Source organism: Ranitomeya variabilis, chromosome 3 (assembly GCF_051348905.1).
Source record: "Ranitomeya variabilis isolate aRanVar5 chromosome 3, aRanVar5.hap1, whole genome shotgun sequence".
In the NCBI taxonomy this organism is placed as follows: Eukaryota; Metazoa; Chordata; class Amphibia; order Anura; family Dendrobatidae; genus Ranitomeya; species Ranitomeya variabilis.
Window position 1 is genome coordinate 687644341 of NC_135234.1, and position 23441 is coordinate 687667781.

The following is a 23441-nucleotide window of genomic DNA, read 5'->3' on the forward strand; positions in this document are numbered from 1 at the left end:
CCTGATTTCTGGGTGGTCTCCACCGATTTCATCTTCTGCTCCGAATGGACTTCTTATAACATGGGATGTAGAGGTTGGGGAATCCTTTCTTACTATCATCTGCATTCTCAAGAATATCATCCAAACCAGGCCCAAACAAATATTCGCTCTCACAGGGAATACAGGAGAGTTTAGACTTTGTTTGAGAGTCCCATGGCCAACGTTTCATACAGAGGGCCCTTCAAGCCGCATTAGAAAACGCTGACCTTGCTGCCATCCTAACTGAATCAGCAGAGGCATCTGTGAGGAATGCAGATGCCCCCCCGCATCAATGGAATAGTAGCTCATATGTTCACTCTTGGTACTTTGTCTCTGAGCTGTTTGTCCAAAGATCTAACCAGATCATTAATGATCTTGACATGTTTGTTTCTTCTACGACTGGCTTTAACCCCCAACCTGAGGCTTCCCAGGAAGCTTTTAAGGAAGGTATCCGCCTTTACTCTGTCGCCTCATTGGGGGACACAGGACCATGGGTGTTATGCTGCTGTCCACTAGGAGGCGACACTATGCATAATCTGAAAAAGATTAACCGTGGCTCCTCCTCTGCAGTATACACCCCTGGACGGCGTCAGCCTTCTCCAGATTTTGCTTAGTGTCGCATTGGAGGCACACCTAAAACTTTTTTTTTTACTCCGTTTTTTCCGACGGGATTACAGATGAAGAAAAGTGGGTCTTCTGTGAGACTCCAGGCATGGCTTCTTCCTCGGCCCCCTATTATGGGGTGCCCGGTTGAAGTCGAGATGGCTATTCCCCATGTCGCTCCTTCCCCAGTCCCTCAGGTGCTGGTTCGAAGTCGAGACCCCCCTCCTTCCCCAATTCCTTTTGGTTTCTGGGTTGAGATTGAGGCGAGGATAAATCCCCCTAATGGTGACAGCAGCACCCTCCCTAATCCCCCTCTGGGGGCATTAGGTTGAGACGCCTCAGGTAGGGCCTGTACAGGCAGCACTCTGCAGCTCCCAGCATCATGGGCCAGCACACTGCGGCTGCATCCAGGGACCCCAGCCCAGCTGCAGGCTCCTGTCGGGGCATGGGGGAGTGCAGGCAGGCGTGGCACAATAGAGACACAGGGCTCCCTGCGCCCCTGTCTCTGCGGCAGCACCAGCTCTATAGTGCCTCAGGGGGACCTCACACAGGGCCCCCCTTCCGCTTATAGCCCCACGGCTATCCTGCCTTTAAATCCGGGGGGGGGGTCCGGTTCAGATCCAACCCCCTGCCGGACTTTCACGCCGGCCTGGAGCCTTTCTGGGCATCAGGCATCTAATTTAGGTGGCGGCTTCGGCCTAGCTGGAGCCGCCGCCTCCCCTCCGCCCCCCGGATGACAAGTATGACACTCTACAGTGTCATACAGGGGGTGGATCGAGACAGAAAGGGCGCGTTTTTTACACAGCTCTGCCGCCCTTTTTCATTTCTCCGCCCCCTTCTCCCCCTTCCTCTTCTTCTCGGCGGCCATTTCTGCTGCAGGACAAGGATTAAGCCTGCATCTCCCGGTCAGCAGGACCAGGACCAGGCCAGCCAGTCTCTGGGGGGCACAGGACTGTGGATCTTCGGCGCTGGACCTAGGGGCAAACTTGTGGGGTAAGATCACAGCTGGGTTTTTTTACTCGGCTGTGAATCCATATTCCCTATAAGGCTCTCCTATAGGTTCCTCAGCCTAGCCACCCCTGTAGGGTCCTCTGCATAGCCAGCCCTTCTGCACTCTGTGCACTATGCCGGGCTCAAGGTCCAAGAGAACCAGGCAGGACTGCTATTATGCATTCTGCACAGCCTGCAGGACCGCTCTCCCCAGTGGCAGCACGTACCCGCACTGCCAGGACTGCATCCAGACTACTGTGTCAGAGCCCCAAGAAGCCCCTGCCGATGCTTCAGTGTCTAATGCCACGCCGGAATCGGCTACTCAGATGTCGTAATCTATGACGGAGTCTATAGATAACCTAACCTCCACATTTCTTCAGGCTCTGCAGAGTCATGCCTCGGCTATGACCGTTACCCAGCAAAGGGAGAGCTTGACTCGGGAACAGGACGACCCTGGCACATCCATGTCTAGCTCAGGACGCAAGCGGACCCATAGCTCAAGTACATCTGCGTCATCCCATAGCACACGGTCATCCCCTTCTAGGGAGAGACACCGTAGTTCCAGGTCATCTAGACTGTCCCCTTCCAGGGGCAGACAATGCAGATCTCCACAATCCCCGACCAGAGAAGGCCTCCTCCTCAGCTCACCCAGCAGGGGACGCCTCAGTGATACACAGGATTCGGAAGGCATCTGTGACTCCAACTCAGACAAGGAAACGGAGGGGTCCCTGATCCCAATCCCCCCTAGCAATACAGCGCTAGTTGAGGACATAATCTCCTCCATCCATCGGGTGCTGGACATTTCTGATCCGCCACCAGAGGCCCCAGAACACAAGATTTCCTTTGAAGGAGCTCTGAAGCCGCCTAAGGTTTTCTCTAACCACCCAGAGTTTAAGGCGATCCTTAAAAAAACAGCTCTCACAGCCTGAGAAAAAATTCGCTAATCGCAAATATCTGGAGGCAAGGTACCCCTTCCCACAGAAGGACACCAAGGAATGGACAGATCCACCCAAAGTGGACCTCCCAGCCTCTAGGCTAGCAGCACAGTCCCTCCTTTCACTGCCAGATAGCTCAACCCTCAGGGACGCAGCAGACCGGCAGGTAGAACACATGGCTCAGTCAATTTTAGAGGCTGCAGGGGCATCCCTGGCTCCCGCGTTCGCTTCAGTTTGGGCTGCCAAGGCCATTCTGGCCTGGGCCACAAATTTACAAGCTGGCCTCCAAGCATCCGCTCCTGAGCTGTCAGACCAAGCGGTTCAAATAGCAGTTGTAGCAGATTACATGCTTCATGCAGCTCTGGATTCAGCAAGGGGTGTAGCGGGGATAGCATCAAACGCCATCACAATTCGGCGTATCCTCTGGCTGCGGGAATGGAAAGCGGACGCAGCCTCAAAGAAGTCCCTCACGCACCTCCCCTACCTCAGTGGGCAACTTTTCGGTGAATATCCAACGCCACCGGGGGTAAGAGTACCTCTCTTCGCCAACTGAAACCTAAACGCACTTACAAGAAGCGTAACCAAACTCGATTCCGATCCTTTCGGAACTCCTTGGGCTGGTCCGTCTCGCGTCCAGCGCAAAATCGTAACCGTTCCCCACGCAGGGACAACTCACAATCGACGCAAAGGTCAGACAAGACCTGGCAGTCAAAAGCAGGCCAGTCTAAGGCTACTTTCACACTTCCGTCGGTACGGGCCCTTCGCAATGCGGCGGGCCGACGTACCGACGGACGCTGTGAAATAACTGCAAGACGTGGGCAGCGGATGCAGTTTTACAACGCATCCGCTGCCCATTCTGCAGTCTGGGGAGGAGGGGGCGGAGTTTCGGCCGTGCATGCGCGGTCGAAAATGGCGGATGCAATGCACACAAAAAGTTACATGGAACTTTTTTTGTGCCGACGGTCCACCAAAACACGACTCTTCAGTCGCACGACGGATGCGACATGTGGCAATGCGTCGCTAATGCAAGTCTATGGAGGAAAAACGCATCCTGCGGGCAACTTTGCAGGATGCGTTTTTTCTCCAAAACGACGTATTGCGACGTACGCCATAAGACGGAAGTGTGAAAGTAGCCTTAGCCCAGAGGAGGAAAATCTCAGACTTTCTCCTCATCATGACTCCGGAAGACACCACACCCGTAGGCGGCCGACTTTTGCTCTTTCATCAAGTCTAGCTGCCTATTACAGAAGACAGGTGGGTCAGGGAACTAGTGTCTTCCGGATACAAGATAGAGTTCACCTTCAACCCACAGGACCGATTCTTCCTCTCTGTCCCCCCAAGACTACCAGCCAAGGCTTGTGCCTTCCACCAAGCGGTCTCCTCGCTTTTTCAAGCAGGAGTCATAGTGCCGGTCCCCACAGCCGAGCGCTTCCGAGGGTTCTACTCCAATCTATTGGTAGTTCCCAAGAAAGGAGGCAGCGTGCTGCCCATTCTGGACCTAAAACAACTCAACAAATATGTACGGGTCCGTCACTTCCGCATGGAGTCCCTTCGGTCCATCATTGCGTCCATGGAGAAGGGAGAATATCTCGCCTCCATAGACATACAAGACGCATACCTGCATATACCTATTGCACCCGCCCATCAGAGATTTCTCAGGTTCGCAATCGACCAGGACCACTACCAGTTCGTGGCTCTCCCGTTCGGACTCGCCACGTCTCCCAGAGTGTTTACCAAAGTCATGGCAGCCACCATGGACGTCCTGCAACCCCGAGTCAGTCTCTGACCTTCCTGGGAATGCTATTCAACACCTTCAGGGGTCTAGTGCTCCTTCCCAAGGACAAGGCACTGGCTCTCTGCCTAGGAGTTTGCACCCTCCTCCGCAAACCCCGCAAACAGGGAGTTCCAGCTAACTTCGTCAACCAGGAGGTCCCTGCACTGGTGGCTCAAGCCAACCTCGCTAGCAAAGGGGAAATCCTTTCTCACAGGTCAATGGAAGGTTCTGACCACCGATGCGATCCTGACGGGTTTGGGTGCGGTGCACCTACACCACAGGGCAAGTGGTCCCCAGTGGAAGCGACCATGCCCATCAACATCCTGGAAATTTGTGCCATCCTCCTGGCATTGAGGGCCTTCCATCACTTACTGGCAGTCTGTCACATCAGAATACAGTCGGACAATGCCACGGCTGTGGCATATGTGAATCACCAAGGGGGGACCCGTAGTACCCAGGCGATGCGAGAAGTGTCACACATCCTCCACTGGGTGGAGGACACAGGGTCGGTTCTCTCAGCGGTCCACATTCCGGGTGGACAACTGGGAAGCAGACTTCCTCAGCCGACAAGGAATAGACTCAGGAGAGTGGTCTCTCCATCCCTAAATTTTTCACCAGATCTGCCATCACTGAGGTCCCCGGATGTGGACCTAATGGCATCCCACTTCAATGCCAAGGTCTCCAACTTCATGGCCAGAACACATGATCCGCGGTCACTCGGAGCAGATGCTCTGGTTCAGGACTGGACCCAGTTCCAGCTTCTGTACATTTTTCCACCTCTCCCCCTGATATCCAGACTGGGTGAGGAAGATCAAGCAAGAGGGAGTTCCAACCATCCTAATCGCACCGGACTGGCCCAGAAGTACATGGTACGCCGACATCGTGCAACTTACAGCAGACGCCCCCTGGTTTCTCCCCGACCGCCCAGATCTTCTATCACAAGGCCCATTCTACCACCAGAACTCAGGGGCCCTCAATTTGATGGCGTGGCCCTTGAAACCTGGGTTCTAACCCAGGCAGGGCTGTCGCCGGACATCATTAGGACCATGATCAGGGCACGGAAGCCAGCCTCTGCCAAGATCTATTACCGTACCTGGAAAGCTTTCTTAACCTGGTGCGAATCTCGTGGCCAGACCCCATTCCCTTATTCCCTCCCCAAACTACTTGGTTTTCTCCAATCGGGTCTGGAGGCCAGGCTGTCCCTGGGCTCGCTTAAGCTCCAGTTGTCAGCCTTCTCAGTGCTTTTTCAACGGCGCATTGCTACCAAGCCGCAAGTAAGGACATTCCTTCAGGGGGTTTCCCGAGTGGTTCCCCCTTACAGACGACCACTAGAAACGTGGGACCTCAACCTGGTCCTGACAGCATTGCAGGAACCACCCTTCGAACCCCTTAAGGAGGTCCCGTTCCACCTTCTATCCCAGAAGGTGGTTTTCCTGGTGGCAATCACCTCGCTACGCAGGGTGTCTGAACTGACAGCACTCTCCTGCACACGGCCCTTTCTGGCTTTTCACCAGGACAAGGTAGTCCTCCGTATGGTCCCATCTTTCCTTCCGAAAGTTGTGTCCAACTTCCACCTCAATGAGGAAATTTCTCTGCCTTCCCTTTGTCCGGTCCCGGTTCATAGAGCGGGGAAGGCTCTTCATACGCTTGACCTTGTCAGGGCATTGCGTATATATTTGTCTAGGACTGCATCCTTCCGGAAGTCTAATTCTCTTTTCCTTCTTCCAGAAGGCGGCCGCAAGGGTCTGCCTGCTTCCAAATCTACCCTTGCCAGGTGGATCATATCCACCATACAAGTGGCCTACCGCCTTAAGAATTCTCCTCTTCCAGCCAGTATTACGGCACACTTTACACGGGCGGTAGGGGCCTCCTGGGCCATTCGGCATCAGGCTTCGGCACAACAAGTGTGTAAGGCGGCCACTTGGACTAGCCTACACACGTTTACTAAACACTACAGAATTCATACCCAGTCCTCAGCAGACGCGAGCCTGGGTAGATGTGTTCTGCAGGCGGCGGTGCTCCAAGTGTAGGGGCCTGTCTACACAATATTCGTCCATTGCTTCCCACCCAGGGACTGCTTTGGGACTTCCCATGGTCCTGTGTTCCCCAATGAGGCAACAGAGTAAAGGAGATTTTTGTGTAGTCAACGTAAAATCTCTTTCTCTTAGCCTCTAATTGGGGGACCCAGTTCCCACCCTGTTGCCCTTTCCGGGCCGTTGTTACTGTTTTTGAGTTCTCATATTGTTTTCTTGAGCCCGTACATAGTGGCCTTCTTTTAGGCATGGTTATGTCATTCATGTTACGTTCCTCCTCATGTTTTTGCACAAAACTGGAGAAGGCTGACGCCGTCCAGGGGTGTATACTGCAGAGGAGGAGCCACGGTTAATCTTTTTCAGATTATGCATAGTGTCGCCTCCTAGTGAACAGCAGGATAACACCCATGGTCCTGTGTCCCCTAATTAGAGGCTAAGAGAAAGAGATTTTACGGTGAGTACACAAAAATCTCCTTTTTATCCAGGTGATCTTTCAACACCCTCATATCTGCAAACGGGGTAGGGCAAACTTTTTAGAGGCCTTGGCTATCGCCACATCTATTTTTGGGGCTTTGTCCCAGGATGATGAGGACGAATCATCAAATGGATACTTCCTTTTGAAAGATGGGAGAGAGAGATTTGTCCTTTCCCCTTTTTTTTTCTCTCTAGACTAACTAGACTTTCTCATTCACGGGAAAGCACCTGTGCTTTCCTTGCTCTAGACCTCTAGAACATTGTCTTGTACAGACCTTTCCGGTCTTGAAACTACTGCCCCAATTGCTCCCATCGTGGATCTAACAGTCTTAACAAATTTCTCTCTCTTCCTCCAGAAAGCAGTGGCGCCCCTCCCCCCCCCCCCCATGTCCTCACGAAGTTGAAGTGGGTGTATCCTCTTCACCTTCTTCCTCAGAACTATCATAAATATCAGACCCTGGGCACAACTTCCTGAATTTCTTGTGTTTTTTTTTTTAGCCCTATTACCCTACCCCTGGGTCAGGTATTTAATGGAATTTCCACTCAGAAGCAGCCAGGGGTACTGTATTTGGAGGAGGGATCATATCGGGCAATAGATCTCCTTTGGAGGTCGGAGATTTGTCCACCTTGCTTAAGCCTCTGCTCTGCTGAGTGGACCTATTGCTTCTTCCATCTGTACATCCACTGCCGCCGCTGCCACACTCACGATGCCGTGAAGTTGTCTGGGAATCTTCATGCTGATGCATCTTTTGCTGCTGCTCTGGTTCCTTGGACTCCTCCATTATGCCAGAAGGGACTTCTGGAGCTTTACAGAACGCTTTTCTGTTGTTCTAACTGCTTTTTAAAAGCGGGACCAGCTCACATCGTGTCCCTCCTGGAGTCCTCCGGCTCCATCGCCAGAAATTACTTCTGGTCACTTGACCCTGGTGCCCACGTCATAAGGAAGCATATCCCCTGCGCATGCGCAGGAGAGTACGGGGAAAACCGGCAAGCCACAGATTGTGGCTCTGCTGCTTCGTTCCTTCCGCTCACTTATGGTGGCCCGCTGAACCCAGCGGTGGCGCTTCAGGATCCTGCACAAATACTATGAGGCTATAAATAATAAGAGACTAGTAGTGTGAATATATAGCCCTTAAAATGTATGTTTATTAGAAAATCTAAAATAACACCTAAAGAAAAACCTAAGCGCACAAAATAAGTGGTGAACATACAAATAATTACAAAATGTACTTCATAAATGACGGTCTCAAGATATGGTTTAGCGAAAGAGTCACATGTACTCCTATAGAAAGCCACTATCTTTGTCTCCTGCTTTTCACACCAAAGATATACGTGAAGGGTAGCAGGAGGGAAAAGTGGGTTACATGAGCTCTATTAAATCCTTGGTAATACCACACACTGCCTAGGATGCCCTACATGTCCACTAACATCCCTGCCTATCAGCGGAGGTTGGCACCCTAAAATGCGATATTTGGCGTTTGGCGCCCAGTTCCACAGCGGCATGCCCTCGCTTAACCTGCAGGCCCTGTGCTGATATGCCTACAAGGAGCCTAGATTGGAGAATTAACAACTAGGCTATAAGTGGGGAGGGATGCTGAGTACCACGTGATAGAAAAGGGTAGATATTATTTATCATTCTGATTCATGTTGATATATAATGCTTCTATGCCTCTGCCTTGACGCCTTTCTCCACGGGGAGGTGGGGGCGGAGTTCCGGCCGCGCATCCGCGGTCGGAAAAAGCGGACCGTCGGCCGCAAAAAACGTTACATGTAACGTTTTTTGCGGCCAACGGTCCGCCACAACACGGCGCAACCGTCGTGTGACGGTTGCGACGTGTGGCAATCCGTCGCAATGCGTCGCTAATGTTAGTCAATGGAGAAAAAACGCATCCTGCAAGCACTTTTGCAGGATGCGTTTTTTCTGCAAAACGACGCATTGTGACGGATTGCAGTTAACGCTAGTGTGAAAGTAGCCTTAGGTGGTTCATCAGGAGGCTAAAGTTTGTTTATAGGCGGTATACATGCTGTAGGATGGTTAGAAGCCCATGGTGGGGGGCTTCAGGATCCGGCACCAGCCAAGGCAGGGACAACCCCGCTGCCTGATTCGACTTGGCCAGGCCTGGATATCTTTTGACATCAATCTTCTTTTGTTCAGGTGCGCCCAGTGAAAGGTTCCCATGCTGAAGACAGGAAACAAATTGATGCAAGGGAGAGTACAGCCCTGTTATTCTGTAGGTTTCCTGTCCTTGAAGGGAGGATCCCCTCTCTACATGTAGCTGGCATGGGTGAGAGAGGAAAAAAAAAATCTATTTTTTTTTAATTAAAAATACACATTTCAAAAAAACTGATTAAAGCAATAGGTAATTTTCTGATGACACATTCAATTTAAATGTATTGTCTCCTTCCCCATACAGTGAGGAAAATAAGTTTTTGATTCTTCTGATTTTGCAAGTTTTCCGACCTACAAAAAATGGAGAGGGCTGTCATTTTTTCTCAGGTACACCTCAACTGTGAGACAGAATCTAAAAATAAAAACCAGAAAATCACATTGTATGATTTGTACATAATTAAATGGCATTTTATTGCATGAAAAAAGAATCCCTCCTACTCTGCACTCATTACCTGTATTAATTTTATCTGTTTTAAGTTGTTACCTGTATAAAATACACCTGTCCACATAATCAATCACACTCCAACCTCACCACCATGGCCAAGACCAAAGAGCTGAATAAGGACACCATGGACAAAATTGTAGACCGGCTCAAAGCTGGGATGGTCTACAGTGCAATAGACAAGCAGCTTGGTGAGAAGGCAACAATTGTTGGCCCAATTATTAGAAAATGGAAGAAACATAAGATGACTGTCAATCTTCCTCGGTCTGGGGCTCCATGCAAGATCTTGTCTCGTTGATTTAGGATGATTGTGAGAAAGATCAGGAATCGACCCAAAACTACACGTGAGGACCTGGACAATGATCTGAAGAGAATTGGAACCACAGTCTCAAACATTACCATTAGTAACACACTATGCTGTCATGGATTAAAATCCTGTAGGGCACACAAGGTCCCCCTACTCACATCAGCACACGCCCAGGCCCATCTGAAGTTCGCCAGTAACCATCTGGATGATCCAGAGGAGGCATAGGAGAAGGTCATGTGGTCAGATTAGACCAAAATAGAACTTTTGGTGTCAACGACATTCGTCGTGTTTGGAGGAGGATGAGTACAATCCCCAAGAACACCGTCCCATCTGTGAAGCATTGTGGGGGAAACCTCATGCTTTGAGGGTGATTTTCTGTAAAGGGGACAGGATGACTGCACTGTATTGAAGGGCGGATGTGTGGGGTCATGTATCTCGAGAATTTGGCCAACAACCTCCTTCCTTCAGTAAGAGCATTGAAGATGGGTCGTGGCTAGGTCTTCCAGAATGATAATGACCCGAAACACACAGCCAGGAAAACTAAGGAGTGGCTCCGGAAGAAGCATTTCAAGGTCCTGGTGTGGCCTAGCCAGTCTCCAGACCTGAACCCAATAGAAAATCTTCAGAGGGAGACGAAACTAAATGTTGGCCAGCGACAGCCCCGTAATCTGGAAGATCTGGAGAAGATCTGCAGAAGGAGTGGCCCAAAATCCCTGCTGCCGTGTGTGCAAACTTGGTCAAGAACTACAGGAAACGTCCGACCTCTGTAATTGCAAACAAATGTTTCTATACCAAAGATCTGTTTTTTTTCTGTTGTATCAAATAGCATTTTATTTAATGAAATAAGTAATTATGTAAAAATCATGTGATTTTTTTGTTTTTTTTTTGTTTTAAGATGTGATGTGTACTTGCGATAAAAAACTTGCATAATATTTAGTGTTTCAAATAATTATTTTCCCCACTGTTTGTTCAAATAGGGCCTTGATAGAAGGAATCTTCTGGTTTTTCCTTGTTTGTTACACATTGGGTTTGTTTTGTGTTTTAGCAGAAAAATGAAGTGGAGAGAGATGACTGCAGAAGCAACCGATACATCCACCATTTCTTCAGTACGAATCCCAAGAAATATTTCTGTTCGTAAGTGGGATGTTCATTTTTATTTTTTTCTTAATCATCTCTAGACCAGACCATATTTTCCTATTCTTATCCGGGCACATTTAGGTATTATATGTACATGAGGTTTTTAGGAACCCTGTATAGTTTTTTTTTGTTTGTTTGTTTAAAACTGCAGTTTGGAATAGAGGTGGCTTTTTGTTATTTGTTTGTTTTCTGTTTTGCCTATTTTATTTTACTAGTTACCTCACAAGACCTTTTGTGGGATGTAAATTGACAAGGAGTTTCAAACTAAGAGGTGGTCTGGGGCCAATTAGAAATACCAGATTAAGGCAAAGGCCGCATTGTTAAATTTAGGCCTCATTCACATTTAAATTATTTATTCTCCATAAATGCTTATAGCCCATTTCAGATACAACTTTAGCTAATGAAGTAGGGTTTGCATTCAGTGGTATTGTTTCCATGTGGAATTTATCAAAATAGGGATTCATATAAATATTTATATCCCCTATTATCAAAACTGGAATGGGATATGCCTTAAATATGAGAAAACAGCATTTTTTGGTTGCTTACCGTAAAATCTGTTTCGCCGAGCCTTCATTGGGGGACACAGGAACCATGGGTGTATGCTGCTGCCACTAGGAGGCTGACACCATGCACAAAAAAGTTAGCTCCTCCTCTGCAGTATACACCCCACCGACTGGCATTCTGAAAATCACTTAGTGAGAAAGCAGTAGGAGAAAGCAAATAAAGTTGAAAGAAACACAACCACAGATGTCTGAACTGTAAACATAGAATGAAGAAAAACATCAACATGGGAGGGTGCTGTGTCCCCCAATGAAGGCTCCGAGAAACAGATTTTACGGTAAGCAACCAAAAAATCCTGTTTTCCCTCTCGCTTCATTGGGGAACACAGGAACTATGGGACGTCCCAAAGCAGTCCCTGGGAGGGAGAAACAGACTTCTATCAGGTCGGAGAACTCACCACTGCCGCCTACAAAATCCGTCTGCCTAGGCTGGCGTCTGCCGAAGCGTAGGTATTGACCTTGTAAAATTTGGCGAACGTGTGGACGGAAGACCAGGTTGCTGCTTTGCAAAGCAGTAGGGCGGAAGCCCTGTGGTGCACCGCCCAGGAGGAACCAACTGCACGGGTAGAGTGAGCCTTAACCCCAGGAGTGGGCACTCTGTTCTTGACCCGGTAAGCCTCGAAAATTGCCATTCTGATCCAGCGAGCAATAGTCGCCTTAGAAGCCGGCAAGCCTCTGTGCATACCATCTGGAATGACGAAAAGAGAGTCCGTCTTCCGAAAAGAGGCCATTCTAGCCAGATAGACCTTCACTGCCCTGACAAGGTCTAGTTTGTTCAAAGAATGCTCCAGAGGATGAGTCGGAGCCGGACAAAAGGAGGGTAGAACAATGTCCTCATTGAGGTGAGAGGCGGACACCACCTTAGGAAGGAAGGACGGCAGAGGCCGCAGGACCACCTTATCCTGGTGAATAACCAAGTACGGAGGTCGACAAGAAAGGGACGCCAACTCCGAGACGCGCCGGATGGAAGTGATGGCCACAAGAAAGGCCACCTTCCAGGACAGAAAAGACAGGGAAACCTTTCTGAGGGGCTCAAAGGGGGAGCCCTTCAGGACCTCCAGGACTAGATTAAGATCCCACGGGAGCCCGGAACGGAGGAGCCGCATGCTCTACTCCCTGAAGAAAAGTCTTGACCTGTGGTCGGGAAGATAGCGTCTTCTGGAAAAGAATGGAGAGCGCTGAAACTTGACCCTTTAGGGAGCTAAGGGCAAGACCTGCGTCCAGTCTGGCCTGGAGAAATGCCAAAATAGAAGGGAGAGAAAAGGCCATAGCTGGAACTTGTTTGGACTCACACCAGGAGAAATAGGCCCTCCAGGTTTGATAGTAGATCCTAGAAGATGACGGCTTCCTAGCCTGAATCATTGTGTGGATCACCCGATCTGAAAACCCTGACGCTTTAGGACCGCGGTCTCAACAGCCACGCCGTCAAACTGAGCGACCGAGAATTCGGGTGGCAGATCGGACCCTGAGACAGCAGATCGGATCTAAACAAAAGAAAGTCAAAGCCGCACCCTTTTATATAAAAATTGAAGGTCTCAGCGGACACAAGGGCGCACGTCCAAAACCAGGGAGCCCATCCCGGACAGTACCAAGACCACAAAAAACAAAGAGACAGCGTCACAATGGATGGTGAAAAAATAGGAGCTTACATTTATTCTGCCTCCTGTAGCGACGTTTCGGTCAACAGACCTTTATCAAGCAGATCGGATCTGTCTGGAAGCTGCCAGGGGGCGTCCGCGAGAAGGTTGACGATATCCGCGAACCAAGACCCCTCCGACTTGATCTTCTTCAACAGCTTGGGAAGAAGGGGAAGGGGAGGAAACAGGGGAGCACGAACTGTGACCAAGGAATGGCCAGAGCACCTGGCCCACTGCGAGAGGATCGCGGGACCTGGAGACGAACAGAAGGACCTTCCTGTTCAGGCGGGACGTCATGAGGTCCACATCCAGAGTTCCCCATCGAAGACAAATCTGATGGAAGACCTCGTGATGCAGGGACCATTCCCCTGCAGCGAGACCCTCGCGGCTGAGAAAATCGTCGGCCCTGTTGTCCACACCGGGGATATGCACTGCGGATATAACCGGAACCGTCGCCTCTGCCCAAAGGAGGATCTTGGATACCTTGGCCAATGCCAGGGGACTTCGAGTCCCTCCCTGGTGGTTGACATATGCCACTGCTGTGGCATTGTCCGTCTGAATTCGAATTGGGAGACCCCTGAGAAGTCTTTCCCAGTGAAGAAGGGACAGAAAGATGGCCCGTATCTCGAGGACGTTGATTGGTAGAGAAGACTCCTGCACCGACCAACGACCCTGAACAGTCAGATGACAAAACACCCCCCCCCAGCTGAGGAGGCTGGTGTCCGTCGTCACCACCTGCCAGTGCACGGGAAGGAGGGACCTGCCCTGGGAGATGAGGGGTGACGTCAGCCACAAATTGAGGGACCGTTTGACCCGGTATGAGAGCCGAATCGGACGATTCAGAGAAAAGACAGACCTGTCCCACTGCGAGGTCTTGAGTGACATTGAGCGAAGGGGATCGCCTTTTGAAGTTGCTACCATCCTCCCCAGGACCTTCATGGCCAATCGGAAGGATGGAAGCCGGGGGCCCTGAAGCAAGCGAACTTCCCGAAGGAGAATAGTTCTCTTCTCTTTGGGAAGGAGGACTGTTGCCTGATGGGTGTTGAACAGCATGCCTAGAAACACAAGGTGCTGAGAGGGAACAAGACAGGTCTTCTTCCTGTTGACAAGCCACCCGAAATGGGACAGGGTGTCGAGGACGATGGTCAGACTTTCGTGAGCATGGGGAAAAAGACGGGGCCTTGATGAGAATGTCGTCGAGGTATGAAAAGAGCACCAGACCTCTGATACTCAAAATGGCTATCAACGCTGCCATGATCTTTGTGAAAACCCTGGGAGCCGTTGTGAGACCGAACGTCAGGGCGACAAACTGGAAATGCTCCTGATGTACTGCAAAACGCAGGAATCTGTGATGTCCCGGAAATATAGGGACGTGAAGATAGGCATCCTGGATGTCTATGGAACACAGGAATTCCTGTGCCTCAATGGAAGCAATTACTGAGCGAAGGGATTCCATCCTGAAATGTCGCAGACGAACCCTTTTGTTCAGTAACTTGAGGTCCAGAATGGGACGAACCGCACCGTCTTTTTTCCGCTCCACAAACGGGTTCGAATAGAAACATGTGAAATGTTCTCCTTCTGGAACGGGAACGATTAACCCCGAACTGAGGAGGGAAGCGATGGCTGTAAAGAAACCTGAAACCAGGGCAGGGTCTCTTGGAGGCCGAGATTAGAAGAATCGATCCCGGGGCCGAGAAATGAATTCTATTTTGTATCCTGAGGATACAACCTCCCTGACCCAAGCGTCCTCCACCGAGTCGAGCCATACGTCTCTGAAGGAAAGGAGTCAGCCGCCCAGCTTGGGAGATGCGCCGGGATCTCTGTGAGAGTCATGTCGAGGTGGATCTTACAGTCCTAGACCGGGAAGATCTACCTTGGGCATAGCGGGGATGCCAGGAAGGAGTGGGTCTAAAGGATACGGCCTTCTTCTCTTGACGTGCCTGCGGCCTCTGCTGCTGCTGTGAAAAGGAATTTGATGCTGTAAAGCGACGAAAAGACCGAAAGGGCCGGAATTGCCACCTAGGAGGAGGCCGGAGAGGCTTGGACTGGGGAAGAAGGGAGCTTGTGCCCCCGGTAGTGTCCTTAATAATTTGGTCCAGCTTGGAACCGAAGAGACGAGATCCCTGAAAAGGCAGACTGGTAAGGGACTTTTTTGATGACAAATCCGCCTGCCAGGCCTTGAGCCAGACAGTAGGACGGATGGCAACCACATTACTAGAAGCCTGAGCGGCACAAGACGTGGCATCCAGGGAAGCAGAGACCAAGTATTCCCCAGCGTGAGAAATCTGGGTGGCAAGTTCCACCAGCTGTTCTGGTGGAGCTCCGGCCAGAATGCCCCGATGGAGTTGTTTGGCCCATTCGGATATAGACTTCGAAAACCCAGGTGGAAGCAAAGGCCGGGCATAGGGCAGAAGCGGCCGCTTCGAAGGCCGACTTAGCAAAGGACTCTATGAATTTATCATTGGAATCTTTCAGAGACGCTCCGCCCGACAGCGGGAGGACTGTGTTAGTGGAAAGTCTAGAAACTCGTGGATCCACAGAGGGAGAAGAAGTCCAGTTGTCGATGAGATCCAGGGAAAAAAGATAGAAGATGCCAAGGTGCTTTCCTCTTTGAAAACGTCTGGTCGGATTCTCCCTTTCTCTGGTCAGAAGCTGATCGAACTCAGGATGAGGAGCGAAAACATTGGAAGGTGTTTTAGACCGTCTAAACTAAACCGCCTGGTCTGCGGGTTCTGTAGAGGAATCTTTGATGCCACAGGTCTGATTGATTGCTCCGATGAGACTCTGAACCATATCCCTCATGCTAGCGATTTGGTTCGAATCCAGCTCCAAATTATCCTCTGAAGGCGCATCAGAGAAAGCTTCGCCTGACTCAGGTGAGGAGGATCGGGGAGAAGCCGATCGCAGAGAAGGACCGTGTGGCGAGATGGAACGGGAAGAGGAAGCAGACTGGCGTTCCGGTCTGGATCTTTTGCGGCCTATAATGGGAGGCTCGGACGGAGGTTCCTGCGACCCGCTGGCTACTGCGGGAGTCTGCAGGGACAACCTATCAAGCACGGACACAAGGGTCTGGAACACCCAAGTTAGATCCGATACCGACTGTGACAAAGCAGAAGCCCAGCCCCGGGTGGAGGTATCACTCACAAGCGGAGCAGCAGGGGGATCCTGGGCGATGGGAACAATCGGGTTGCTGCAGAGGGGAGAGGACTGACCTGAGGGAAGCCTGCAATTACAAGACGAGCTCACAAAGGGTTAGAGGAACAAGTAGGAGGACGATAGCGATCTCCCTTAGAATTAGACATGGTGAACGAACCCCTGAGTAATGCCAGAAGGTTAGGGGACAGGAGGGCAGAGGAGAGTGTCAGTCTGCAGTACAGAGCTACTCACGGCAGACGATTCAGCGTCCACTGTACAGCGTGGTACAGCGTGGAAGATGCACCTCAAGAGAGTCAGTCAGAGATGGCTTCAGGATCTGGAGCTAGATGCGGGCAACAGCAGGGAGATGGAGTCCGAAAGGTAGCCGGGGACGCCAGGATTCGCGCTCTTGGAGGGGCGATCGTGGCGCCGAAATGCTTCCTGAAGGGACACAGGAGTGGTGGGCGGAGCTTAACCGCCTGTAGGGGAGCACCAAGATGGCGCCGGTGGGCGGGCTATGACAGTCGGGCGGGAGAAAATCCCGCCCGAGAGAAGAAGAAGTGTGCGGAGTCGGCATCGGAGAGGGCTGCGGCGCTGGGAGAAGAAGCTGCGCGGCAGCCTTGGGCAGCCGCGCCGGATAAAGGACAGTGCGGCCGCCGGCAAAAAAGTGAGCAGCGCGGCTGCCTGCAAAGTCAGCCGCGCCGAGGCATAAGGCAGAGCAGCTGCAGCCGGGAAGGAGGAGACGCGGCTGCCTGCAAAGGCTGCCGCGCCGGAAAGAAGATAGAGCGGCCTCCGGCGGGGAGCAGCGCAAGAAGGGGGCGCAGCTGCCTGCAAAGGCCGCCAAGTGGATGAGGGAGTCTGTGCCTGCAAATGCTGCCGCGCGGATTAGGGAGTCTGTGCCTGCAAATGCTGTCTGCAGCTAAGATCCCTGCTGCCTAGTAACAGTGACGACCGCCCAAGGTATCCTGCACCCTATATTAACCCCTTCCCGACCCATGACGCCTATGCGGCGTCATGGAATGATCGCATCCCTGCAGATCGGGTGAAAGGGTTAATTCCTATTTTACCCGATCTGCAGGGAGAGGGGGAGTTGTACTTCAGCCTAGGGGGGTGGCTTTGCCCCCACGTGGCTACGATCGCTCTGATTGGCTGTTGAAAGTGCAACAGCCAATCAGAGCAATTTGCAATATTTCACCTATGAAAATGGTGAAATATTGCAATCCAGCCATGGCCGATGCTGCAATAGCATCTGCCATGGCTGGAAATCATGTTCTGGCCCCCCCCACCGCCCCCGATCTCCTCCCCAGTCCTCCGTTCTGTCCGGTACCCCCCTCCGTCCCACTGTTCGCTCCCCCGTGCTCCTGTCCGCTCCCCCGTGCTCCTGTCCGCTCCCCCCGTCCTCCGATCCCCCCCCCCTGTGCTCCGATCCACCCCCCCCACCACCCCCTCATACTTACCGATCCTCCCGAAGTCGGTCCGTCTTCTCCCTGGGCGCCGCCATCTTCCAAGATGGCGGGCGCATGCTCAGTGCGCCCGCCGAATCTGCAGGCTGGCAGATTCGTTACAGGTACATTTTGATCGCTGTGGTAGGTTCTACCACAGCGATCAAAATAAAAAAATAATAAATAAACTCCCCCCTTTATCACCCCCATAGGTAGGGACAATAATAAAATAAAGAAAATATTTTTTTTTCTTTTTCCACTAGGGTTAGGGTTAGAACTAGGGTTAGAACTAGGGTTAGGGGTAGGGTTAGGGTTACGGGTAGGGTTAGGGTTAGGGGTAGGGTTATGGCATGTGCACACAGAGCGGATCGGCCGCGGATCCGCAGCGGATTGGCAGCGGATCGGCCGCGGATCCGCAGCGGATCGGCCGCGGATCCGCAGCGGATCGGCAGCGGATCCGCAGCGGATTGGCCGCGGATCTGCAGCGGATTGGCAGCGGATTGGCCGCGGATCCGCAGCGGATCCGCAGCGGATTGGCCGCGGATCCGCAGCGGATTGGCAGCGGATTGGCCGCGGATCCGCAGCGGATTGGCCGCGGATCCGCAGCGGATTGGCCGCTGCGAATTCGAAGCAGTTTTCCATCAGGTTTACAGTACCATGTACACCTAAGGAAAACCAAATCCGCTGTGCCCATGGTGCGGAAAATTCCGTGCAGAAACGCTGCATTGTATTTTCCGCAGCATGTCAATTCTTTGTGCGGATTCCGCAGCGTTTTACACCTGTTCCTCAATAGGAATCCGCAGGTGAAATCCGCACAAAAAAACACTGGAAATCTGCTGTAAATCCGCAGGCAAAACGCAGTGCCTTTTACCTGCAGATTTTTCAAAAATCGTGCGGAAAAATCTCACACGAATCCGCAACGTGGGCACATAGCCTTAGGGTTAGGGTTGGAATTAGAGTTAGGGTTGGAATTAGGGCTAGGGTTTGAAATAGGGTTAAGATTAGGCTTGTGGTTAGGGTTACGGATAGGGTTAGGGGTGTGTTGGGGTTACAGTTGTGGTTAGGGTTGGGATTAGGGTTACGGTTGGGATTAGGGTTAGGATTAGGGTTGGAATTAGGGTTACGGTTGTGTTGCGGTTAGGGTTGTGGTTAGGGGTGTGTTGGGGTTAGGGTTGTGATTAGGGTTATGGCTACAGTTGGGATTAGGATTAGGGGTGTGTTGGGGTTAGTGTTGAAGTTAGAATTGAGGGGTTTCCACTGTTTAGGCACATCAGGGGTCTCCAAACGCAACATGGCGCCACCATTGATTCCAGCCAATCTTGCATTCAAAAAGTCAAATGGTGCTCCCGCCCTTCCAAGCCCCGACGTGCGCCCAAACAGTGGTTTACCCCCACATTTGGGGTACCAGCGTACTCAGGACAAACTGGGCAACAACTGTTGGGGTCCAATTTCTCCTGTTACCCTTGCAAAAATAAAAAATTACTTGCTAAAACATAATTTTTGAGGAAAGAACAATTATTTTTTATTTTCACGGCTCTGCGTTATAAACTTCTGTGAAGCACTTGGGGGTTGAAAGTGCTCACCACACATCTAGATAAGTTCCTTCGGGGGTCTAGTTTCCAAAATGGGGTCACTTGTGGGGTGTTTCTACTGTTTAGGCACATCAGGGGCTCTGCAAATGCAATGTGACGCCCGCAGACCATTCCATCAAAGTCTGCATTTCAAATGTCACTACTTCCCTTCCGAGCCCTGACGTGTGCCCAAACAGTGGTTTACCCCCACATATCGGGTATCAGCGTACTCACAACAAACTGGGCAACAAATATTGGGGTCCAAATTCTCCTGTTACCCTTGTGAAAATAAAAAATTGCTTGCTAAAACATCTTTTTTGAGGAAAGAAAAATGATTTTTTATTTTCACGGCTCTGCGTTGTAAACTTCTGTGAAGCACTTGGGGGTTGAACATGCTCACCACACATCTAGATAAGTTCCTTGGGGGGTCTAGTTTCCAAAATGGGGTCACTTGTGGGGGGTTTCTACTGTTTAGGCATATCAGGGGCTCTGCAAACATAACATGATGCCCGCAGACCATTCCATCAAAGTCTGCATTCCAAAACATCACTACTTCCCTTCCGAGCCCCGGCATGTGCCCAAACAGTGGTTTACCCCCACATATGGGGTATCAGCGTACTCAGGAGAAACTGGACAACAACTTTTGGGGTCCAATTTCTCCTGTTACTCTTGCAAAAATAAAAAATTCTGGGCTAAAAAAATATTTTTGAGGAAAGGAAACACATTTATTAGTTTCACGGCTCTGCGTTATAAACTTCTGTGAAGCACCTGGGGGTTATAAGTGCTCACTATGCATCTAGATAAGTTCCTTGGGGGGTCTAGTTTCCAAAATGGGGTCACTTGTAGGGGAGCTCCAATGTTTAGGCACACAGGGGCTCTCCAAACGCGACATGGTGTCCGCTAACGATTGGAGCTAATTTTCCATTCAAAAAGTCAAATGGCACGCCTCCCCTTCCGAGCCTTGCCGTGCACCCAAACAGTGGTTTACCCCCACATATGAGGTATCGGCATACTCAGGAGAAATTGCCCAACAAAATTTAGGATCCATTTTATCCTGTTGCCCATGTGAAAATAAAAAAATTGAGGCTAAAATAATTTTTTTGTGAAAAAAAAAGTACTTTTTCATTTTTACGGATCAATTTGTGAAACACCTGAGGGTTTAAAGTGCTCACTATGCTTCTAGATAAGTTCCTTGGGGGGTCTAGTTTCCAAAATGGGGTCACTTGTGGGGGAGCTCCAATGTTTAGGCACACGGGGGCTCTCCAAACGCGACATGGTGTCCGCTAAAGATTGGAGCCAATTTTTCATTGAAAAAGTCAAATTGCGCTCCTTCCCTTCCGAGCCCTGCCGTGCGCCCAAACAGTGGTTTACCCCCACATATGAGGTATCAGCGTACTCAGGACAAATTGGACAACAACGTCCGTGGTCCAGTTTCTCCTTTTACCCTTGGGAAAATAAAAAAAATTTTGCTAAAATATCATTTTTGTGACTAAAAAGTTAAATGTTCATTTTTTACTTCCATGTTGCTTCTGCTGCTGTGAAACACCTGAAGGGTTAATAAACTTCTTGAATGTGGTTTTGAGCACCTTGAGGGGTGCAGTTTTTAGAATGGTGTCACTTTTGGGTATTTTCAGCCATATAGAACCCTCAAACTGACTTCAAATGTGAGGTGGTCCCTAAAGAAAATGGTTTTGTAAATTTTGTTGTAAAAATGAGAAATCACTGGTCAAATTTTAACCCTTATAACTTCCTAGCAAAAAAAAAATTTGTTTCCAAAATTGTGCTGATGTAAAGTAGACATGTGGGAAATGTTATTTATTAACTTTTTTGTGTCACATAACTCTCTGGTTTACCAGAATAAAAATTCAAAATGTGAAAATTGCGAAATTTTCAAAATTTTTGCCAAATTTCCGTTTTTTTCACAAATAAACTCAGAAATTATCGACCTAAATTTACCACTAACATGAAGCCCAATATGTCACGAAAAAACAATCTCAGAATCGCTAGGATCCGTTGAAGCGTTCCTGAGTTATTACCTCATAAAGGGACACTGGTCAGAATTGCAAAAAACGGCAAGGTCATGAAGGGGTTAACGCCTATAGAGCGACCTCCCTGCCTACTCTGGGACGGGTGGAGAAATACCTCACACATCCCACGTCGTCCATTACTAACCTTAATCCAAGGAAGGTATGAGACGTCCATGGAGCTGGTGATTGACGTCCTCGTCTCCTCCAACCGACAGGCTCTGGTGGGTGAGGGACGGAGCTAGGACCGGACTTCTAAGCACGCTTGTGTGCTAGGATCATGGTCCTGCTGAGGGATCTATGAGGATATGGGGTGGCAGTACACGCCGTACTCATAGTCCGTATTGCGGGACTACAGGTGTGACTGTTCACCCTGTATCCCTCCGGAAAAACCTGAAAGAAAACGACGCACATTGAGGTAGATAAGGGTCTAATGAAAGACCCGTGTCCACCTCCTACTGACACTAAGCTAAACTGAAGTGCATAATGCCAGTCGGTGGGGTGTACACTGCAGACGAGGAGCTAACTTTTTTTGTGCATAGTGTCAGCCTCCTTGTGGCAGCAGCATACACCCATGGTTCCTGTGTCCCCCAATGAGAGGCGATAGAGAAATCTCTCTTCTGACCCATTTTGCCAAAGGAAAGGAAGTTGCCTAATAATTAAGCACACCTTATATAGGGTTTTGATGTCATTAGACAACACCCCTCCTCATTACAGAGATGCACATCACCTGATTTACTTAATTGGTAGTTGGCTCTCAAGCCTGAACAGCTTGGAATAGGACAACATGTATAAGGCTATGTGCACACGTTGCGGATTAGGCTTAGGAATTTTTGGTGCTGATCCTGCATCTCTTGGAAGAAAACGCAGGTGCGGATTTGACGTGTTTTTTGTGCGGATTTTGTTCGGATTTACTGCAGATTTTGTGCGGATTTACTGCATTTTTTACCCCTGCAGGTTTCTATAATGGAATGGGTACAAAAACTCTGCAGATCCGCAAAAAAAAAGTGACATGCTACTTCTTTTAATCCTCAGCGTTTCCGCACGGAATTTTCCGCACCGTTAGCACAGCATTTTTTTTTTCTCATTGATTTACATTGTACTGTAAATCACTCGCAGATCTGCAGCGTTTCTGCATGGTAAAAAACACTGCGGATCCGCAGGAAATCATAAAGGGGTTAAAGAGAACCTGTCAGCAGGGTTTTGCTCAGTAAACTACAGACACTGTCAAGTTGGGGCTGTTATACTGATTAAAATGTTAAAATGATACCTGAGTGATGAAATCCGTCTTGTGGTTGTTGTTTAATCTTTATTTTCAGTTGATATGTTCGTGCTCCGGGGTGACTTGTGGGGGTCTTACTGTGATGCTCTGCTTGCATATCCATCTGTATGGCTTATGACAGGTCACTGACCTACTCACTATTTTACGTACTACATATACTGTGGTGGTTTAGAAAAAATTAATTTACCGTACATTGAGCAAAATGGCGCTAGCGCCTGCGCAGTAGCATGTAAAGCATTATGCCTATAATATTTCCTGGTAAAAAACAAAAAAAAATTACCTTCCTCAAAATGGTGGGAAGGGGAGGGGGGTGAGGGGGAGAACAAGCGCAATCGCATCTATCGCGTTTTGATAGATGCTATTGCGCCAGCTGCATTTTACTGCACCCAATGTTTTTTTTCTCTAGCAAAATGCCAGAGCTTGGCAAGTAACATCAATCGGAACGCTATAATTTGCTAGAGTCTGCCTCCGACTTTGGTAAGGCCATGGAACTCAGTTTGCTCTCTAAGAAAGAGACACGTGCGTGCAAAGCGTCATCTGCCCTATCGAAGCCCGTCGCTTACCGGGGAGTGACCGTGGAATGCTAAATGTCCTCCAGCTCTCGGTGCATGCGTGCAAAGCGTCATCTGCCCTATCGAAGCCCGTCGCCTACCGGGGAGTGACCGTGGAATGCTAAATGTCCTCCAGCTCTCGGTGCATGCGTGCAAAGCGTCATCTGCCCTATCGAAGCCCGTCGCCTACCGGGGAGTGACCGTGGAATGCTAAATGTCCTCCAGCTCTCGGTGCATGCGTGCAAAGCGTCATCTGCCCTATCGAAGCCCGTCGCTTACCGGGGAGTGACCGTGGAATGCTAAATGTCCTCCAGCTCTCGGTGCATGCGTGCAAAGCGTCATCTGCCCTATCGAAG

The 23441-nt window shown here is 50.1% G+C and overlaps 1 protein-coding gene across 4 annotated transcripts in view; it reads left to right on the top strand.

Annotated features, from left to right (window-relative positions):
* SETDB2 (SET domain bifurcated histone lysine methyltransferase 2) overlaps nucleotides 1-23441 on the top strand; it is a 115354-nt gene that overhangs the window by 16689 nt on the left and 75224 nt on the right. For 3 of the 4 annotated variants that reach the window (XM_077298091.1, XM_077298088.1, XM_077298090.1), the window contains one exon: nucleotides 10792-10880. In XM_077298091.1, the coding sequence (XP_077154206.1) occupies nucleotides 10792-10880 (89 nt within the window). The remainder of the gene's footprint in view (nucleotides 1-10791; nucleotides 10881-23441) is intronic. The other variant, XM_077298089.1, reaches the window with a different exon arrangement.